The following is a 7,562-nucleotide window of genomic DNA, read 5'->3' on the forward strand; positions in this document are numbered from 1 at the left end:
AAGGTGCTCAAATACGTCAGCCTCGTCTCGGTAGATTTACTGGCACGTAAAAGAACTCCTGAGGGGCGGAATTTTGGCACCTTGGCGTCTCCATAAACGGTAAAATTAGTTAGTGGGACGTAAAGCAAATAACATTATTATTATTATTATTATTATTATTATTATTATTATTATTATTATTATTATTATTATTATTATTATTATTATTATTATTATTATTATTATTTGCACTAAAAGGAAAAGAGTTACTCAAAAAGTTTCGTTTGGAACTGTGAAAGCAAATTATTTACTGTCAAAAAACTTTCAAAGTGATATCTTAAAAAGAAAGTTTAGTCAGTACTTTTAGCTTATTGATTGTAACTACAATGTTACCGCACCTCAAGTCCTAGAAAGTGAGATGAAAATTAGGATTAAGGGTGTTCTAGGGTTGTGGTGGTGGTGGTGGTGATGGTATGGAAAAGTGCGGTTTGGCTGTAGCCAGTTAGAAATGCCTGATTCCATCAAGACAGGCGTTATTGGGCTCAATATGGAGATAATAAAAAAAGATAGATTCACGTTTATCATATGGATTTTTTTGATGGGCATTTTGAGATGTCACGGGTAATATGCTGTACATTTCTTGGTATACAATAAGGACAATATTCAGAAGGATAAGCTGTGACACTTGTTTAGGTCTAGTTTAGTTAGAGAGAGATGAGTTACGGGTGCCATCACATTGTATTGTGTGTGTCTGCAGAACAGTGGTATATGAAAACCATCTGGGTTGTGAAAATCATAAAGAATTTTTGTTTTTTCTATCCTGAGCTGCTTTAGGAAGAGATGGCAATCAACAGTTCTGGTTTGAACGTCGACATTGAGGGTATGGCAATAATGGTGCGATAGATTGTTTAATTGTCTACATTTTCCAATGTCGTGTTAAATAATATTGCTAAAAGCAGACGAAGAACACAAGTTATGTCAGCAGTGAGGATAAAAAACTACGGAGGAAGCTGTCAACGCTCCACAATAATCGAGCTTGGGAGTAATGTTCTTAAAGTGTTTTTTTATTTTTTATTATTCATATGAAAATTTGTACACTAACTTCAGTGAATGCATTCACTGATGTGTGTGTTTCTTAGTACCATTTTACGAAGAGTGTGCATTTATCACAATCATCGTGTTGGTCTAAATGTAGTGAATATGGGTGAAGTCATTCAATATCGGACACGCCCCCTTTTCTCTCGGCGTCCGCTTGACAGATAGATACAGCGTTGACAAGCGTACCTTCCGGCTTTAACTGTAGATGGCTCTTTTTAGGCCGTATTGTCAATGGTTGTCAAGCAAAGGTTGGTAGTAGCAGAGGTCGAAGTTAATAACTCCTTGGAATCTGGTGCTATATAACTTGTCGATACTCCTTGACTTGTTTCGAGGGAGGAGGTTTTTGTTATTCCATGTGTGATTTTCAAATTTGATGTGAAGATCAGTGAAGTTTGTGGCGAGGTTAAATTATGAGTTCAAGTTGGTGTAATACACGATCTTACAAACTCGCGTTTGAAATCATCGGTATGGAAAACACACGGTGAAATGTTTCAAGTGAATGTGAATTGCACCAAATAATTTATTTGGTAACATATTCATATCAGACTTTGGTGACCATTATGTGTGGATTTATTCTGCTCAAGTTTTTTAGTTTCGGTGTAAGGTGAAGTCTTATTATATTTTGCGAAGATATAATAGTAGCGAGTGGCATCGCAGACAGAGAGAGCGTAAAAGTGTCATTGAATATAGCATTAGAATGGAATAACTTTTCATCTCGTTTTCCAGTTCTTGACCTTAAAGACTGGATTTTATACTGTTCAGTTCATCCTGTTGTGTAGAAGTACCGAGTTAGTCTTTATATTTATACAGTGGTTCACTTCGCATGTTGTGATGCATTGGTATTTTCTGTGATTTTTTAAAGCCTGTATGCCGGACCAAGCTGCTGTCAGATGAAGTAACGCAACAGTAAAGTGTAAAATATTTATTTTAGAATTATTGTTTGGGTCTGTAAAACATAACCAAACATGAGCGTTAAAGCATTTGATTGTGTTCCTGTCATAGACACTTTACATCTTCAAGGAGAAAAAGCTCTTACTAGAATAGAATGTGTTGATTGCTGTGGTAATATTCTTTATATTGGCACAAGTGATGGCTTTGTAATGACATTTTCAATCGAAGAAGTGGGACAAGAGTCCGGTAAAATATTATACGTAACCAAGAAACTACTACATAAATGTATTGAGGTTAGGAAAGCTATAAAGTGCATTAAAGCTGCATTGGTTATTACTCGACTATTAGTGTTATGTGATTCTAATCTCTACATACTTAGTATGTCACAGTTAGAAACTCTAGGAGACAAATATAAAGTGCGTGATGTTGTGACTTTCTGTGTCAATGAAACCCCGGATATGTCTCATACTTTTTGCACTCAAATCTGTGTTGCACATTCTCGACGTGTCTTGCAGGTGTTCAACATCACTGATGAAAAGATGAGCAATGTTAGGGACATAAGTTTAGAAGAGCCTGCCCTAGAAGTGGCAATGAATGGTCTTCATATCTGTGCAGCACTTCGTTCTCAATATGTAATACACAACTTGGAAAATGGTCATACTCAAATGCTTTTTACTTACGATAGCAAGAAAAATCGACCAGTTATTTGTAGTATATCCGAGAAAGAGTTTCTAGTAAGTGTTGAAGATGTAGGTATGTTTGCAACGACTTTGGGAATATCAAATCGCACACCAATTCAGTGGTCATATCCAGTGATTGCTTTGGCGTATTCACATCCATACATCTTGGGCCTTAGCGATGGCGTTATTATGGTATATAGCATTTTAGATCAACAGCAAAAGCATACAAAGCAAGCTATACAGTTTTCTGGTGGACGTTGTATTTGTAGATGTGATGCTGGAGTATTTGTTGCTTCAGCATCATCAGTTTATTCTTTAATACCTGTGCCATGGGAAAAGCAGGTGGAAGATCTTCTGGCTGATGAGAGAGTAGATGAAGCTTTGGAACTAGCTCGGTATGCTAGTCCTATTGGTATGGATAAGGACAAATTTCGAAGGATGTATCTAAAAATAAAACAGAAAGCTGGTTTTATATACTTCTCCAAATGTGATTTTGATAAAGCCCGCGAGATGTTTGAAACGGGAAGGGTTGATGTTAGAGAGGTAATTTCTCTGTTTCCTGGTCTAATGCCTCTATCTTCTACTTTTATCCGTGCTGTATCCCCATTGCATGGTATAGCAGATGTGTTTCAGTTATATCATGGGGATGAAGCAAAACTGAAGGATGCAAAACGATTCCTGCTTCATTTCTTGAGAGATATTCGGGAGAATAATTCTTCAAATTATGCAGTGGAAATTGATACAGCTCTTCTGAAATTATATTGTGAAATAAACTCTGCTGAACTGGAAGCTTTCATTGCTGCTGGTGAGATAACATGTGATTTAAAAGACTGCTGTTCATGGCTAGAGAAGAACCAATGCTATCATGGTTTAGCTCTCCTCTATAGACATGCGAAAGATCATGAAAAAGCATTGAAAGTTTGGTCCAAAATAATTTCAGGTGAATATAAGGATGAAAATTTTCATGGATTGCCCTTTTTTGTTGAGTGTTTAGCTAATCTGAAGGAATATGAACTTGTATGGCGATATGCAGATTTTGTTCTAGACTGTGATGAAGAAGTTGGCGTACGGATTTTTACATTGCGGTCAAATGAAGACTTTGATTCTGAAGCCATGAAGCCAGATATAGTTGTTGATTATCTGTATAGGTATCCTAAGGCTGTGATTTTATACTTGGAACATCTAGTTATGGTTAAAAATATCCAAATTGAGAAATTTCACACTCATTTAGCTGTATTATATTTGGAAAATATATCCAGTCTGAGAAAGGAGAATAATGATGAAGGTGTAAAGGAAGCAAGGGTAAAAATTCAAAATTTACTTCAACATTCCAATTTATGCAGAGTGCAACTTTTGTTAGGGAAAATGCAAGATGCAGGTTTGCACCAAGAAACTGCTATTCTCTATGGTAAGCTTGAAGAACACAGAAAGGCTCTGAATATTCTAGTTTACCAGCTCAAAGATTTCAAAGCTGCTGAGATGTACTGTGTAAATAATTCACAGGGGAGGGATGTTAAGTATAAAAATAATCTCTTTTTTACATTGCTTAGCACTTACTTAAGTCCAGAGTTGGAATCTTCACAGAAAGATGAATTTTTGTGCCCAGCTATGGATTTGTTAAATTCAAGGGCCAGGGATTTTGATCCTGTTAAAGTCCTGGAGATTATTCCTGGCAGTTGGTCTGTCTCAGCCTTAGGGTCTTTCTTGACAGGTGGTCTTCGGACATCTTTACACAAATATCGAATGAGTAAATTACAGGCTGCATTAGCCCGAGGTGAAAATTTACAAAAGAGGTTTCAATTATATGAAATGCAAAGGAAATATGTTAAGACGTGAACTTTCCTGTTGATTAGTTTGATATTATGTATTAGTGAAGTTTTGTTTACTGAAGTAAAACCGTACCAGTTGGGGAATTGATACATTATGTATTGAAATGGTATTGTTTCAGTGAGTTGTACATTATACCCCTGGGGAACAGTCAGTAGGCTGACCATAGGATGTTAAACTTTGTGGAATTAATTTCTTAGTAACGAATGATGAAAGGTTCCTCTGATTTTCACTTTAAACAGCAATGATTGACATTTATCGAAATAACTAGCCTTGTCGTCTCTGAGATATGGTAATCATCTTTTAAGACAAAAATAATTTGTTTGAAGCCCTGTGCTAAAGAATATGCAGAGAAATGGGGTACACCCTAAACACACCTAGTGCCATGCACCTTATAGGTTAAACTGACAAAGTCGTGCTATATGCTAAGGCATGTGGTAACCTATTTCTTGGATGTGTTAGTAAAGGGAACATTAGGTAATCTTGCCTTTCTGGGTTTAATCTTTAACTAAACATAATCTTTGATTAAAAATGACTGCCACTTTTATACTTACCAATGATTATTAAAACTTTATATTGGTAATTTTGTGAAAAATTTTGATATGTAGACTATTAATCCCTTAATCGGCGAGTAGACATGTACAATGCCTCCAGTGGCAAGTTATCTCATAGGCCTGGCACAATTTCATTTAAGGCTAACTTATCTTCATACTACATTAATTTAATTTATTTTATTTTACAACTCTTCAAATGCAAACTCTCATGTCACATTTAGATACTCATAATTTGTTTTTTTGTCTTTATGAAAACATTAATACTATTTTTAACAGGTTTTACACTTTCTCATTATTGTGATAATGTGTAGGTATATTTTGTTGTGTAGAGGAATCTGCATTTCCATCGTCACTTATATTACCATCACACTTTTCATATCTAGCTTCTTGTAATCTGCTGTTATCTCTTAACACCGTGCGGTTAGAGGTGCGCGGCTGTGAGCTTGCATCCGGGAGATAGTGGGTTCGAACCCCACTGTCGGCAGCCCTGAAGATGGTTTTCCGTGGTTTCCCATTTTCACGCCAGGCAAATGCTGGGGCTGTACCTTAATTAAGGCCACGGCCGCTTCCTTCCCACTCCTAGCCCTTTCTTATCCCATCTGTGTCGGTGCAACGTAAAACAACTTGTAAAAAAAAAAGTATATGTACTGAACGTGTATGAATTCTGTACAGTAGCTGAAGTGAAAGTTATAAATTATCACATAAATTATGGAGGGTCAGGTATTGTTAGACCATACTGGGGCCTTATACCTATACTGGACACTTGTCAAATTAGGCTGAAAAAATTATTTTGGTCTGTTTCAAATTAGAAACATTCAGTTTATACTAGCAATATGTAGATATGGTGGCCATGATCGTTAAAGCATCAAGTTGATAGGATCTGATCCTGTGGTTAGCCGGTTCTAGTAGTGTTGGTCGAAAAAATTTTCACCATCGGAATGCTGTTGGCGGGGTAGGAGAGATGGTGGTATACAATTTCTAATCACCAGATTGCGTGCCAAACGCCTGGATTAAATTACAAATGTCTCCGCAGTGCTCGTAGGGAGTGAGGGCATATGACGCTGTTGATGGCGATTCATTTGTCGGATGAGGACTTGAAGCCTTAAGCAACCCTTTGGTGCTATTCAGCAGGAGTGGGGTATATGCTGCCACCGGATTTCACCTTCTCCCTTCCTACTATCGTATATCACATCATTCATTTCATCTCAGTAACTCCTCTGATGAGGTTGATGTCAGGAAGGGCATCATGTCGTAAAAACTCGCTACAAAGATTAATCTCTCTTCATAGCCGACCCCATAGAGAAATGGGACAAAGGTTGGACATACGTACTTGCTAGATATAATATGCTCCAATAAGGGAACCTGAAGCTGACCCCATGTCTCACTCAGGTATAGGCAGCTGATGTAAACCATAACCCAATGATGATACATGGTGTATGTATATATATTTTTTTTTTTTTTAATTTCACACCTATTTTTCAGGTGATGATATAAAATGGACCCTCAACAAAGTACATTTCTAAAGTACCCACAGTCATGTATGGCTGCTGTATTGGTGAAGTGAAACTAGGAATGCCAGTAAATACTGCAGCTTCAAAATAAGGGATACCAGAAACTGCTATTCTGTTCAAGGCTAGGGGAAAGTATCCTGCTTATAATGTACAGGATATCTGTAATGTTTAGGCTGTAACTTATAAACAATGATTAGTTGATTAAAGGGTCATTTATTTTGTTATATCGTACAGTATAATCTTTGTCGGCTACAGGTCCAAAACGTGTCAGCCTTAGAAGATGAGAAAAAATTATGTGTGAGCTACAAGTATGAAAATACACATTTTAAAAATTAATTTTAAGGGATAATTATTGATTACACGAATATTTTCTTTTTATGCATCCTTTTGGGAACAGAGATATATCTGAGGGTACATAAAGATAATGTGTGACTTGTTTAGCAAATTTTTTCCAGGATTATGTAAAAAAATATGTTAGTGTCATCTGTTAACGAACCAATGATAACTTAAAATACACACACACTTGAACAAAGTCTAACCCCTTTTGCTGTAAATAGACCAATGTGAAAACAGAAAATGTAAACACGTAAAGCTTGTTTTGCTCGGCATATGTACTGTAAAGAAATCCTTCAGTAACAGTTTGTATGAACTGTGTAAGTCCCTAGCAACAAACTAGCATCATGCAGCAGTAGGTATGGAAGCCTGCAGCTGACATGGTTGCTAAGCGTTTCCTCAATTTCTACCAAAATACGTTTTGTTCATATAATCATACCTTGGACTTTGCTAACCGATTCCGATACCCATGGATATTAAATGTGTAGCTCTTATATTGCAACTTCGAAATGCTATTGCCACCAAGAGTCTGTGTATATAATATACTGCGGGTGATGGTTTGGTTCGCCCTGTCAATATATTATCAGTTTCTAATATTGTACAATATTTCACTTGTACATGTTTCGGGAGCCCCAGCTCCCTTCATCAGCGATTTCTACATCATAACTCAGTATTCCCCATATCTTGAA

The 7,562-nt window shown here is 36.6% G+C and overlaps 1 protein-coding gene across 1 annotated transcript; it reads left to right on the forward strand.

Moving 5' to 3' along the window:
- The first annotated feature begins 2,042 nt into the window (after positions 1-2,042).
- On the forward strand, positions 2,043-4,624 carry LOC136863135 (transforming growth factor-beta receptor-associated protein 1). Its single transcript, XM_067139479.2, has one exon. It carries the CDS (start codon positions 2,043-2,045, stop codon positions 4,482-4,484), a length of 2,442 nt encoding a protein of 813 aa, XP_066995580.2. The 3' UTR covers positions 4,485-4,624.
- The last annotated feature ends 2,938 nt before the right edge of the window (positions 4,625-7,562 follow it).

This window comes from Anabrus simplex, chromosome 2 (genome assembly GCF_040414725.1).
Source record: "Anabrus simplex isolate iqAnaSimp1 chromosome 2, ASM4041472v1, whole genome shotgun sequence".
NCBI classification, from domain to species: Eukaryota; Metazoa; Arthropoda; class Insecta; order Orthoptera; family Tettigoniidae; genus Anabrus; species Anabrus simplex.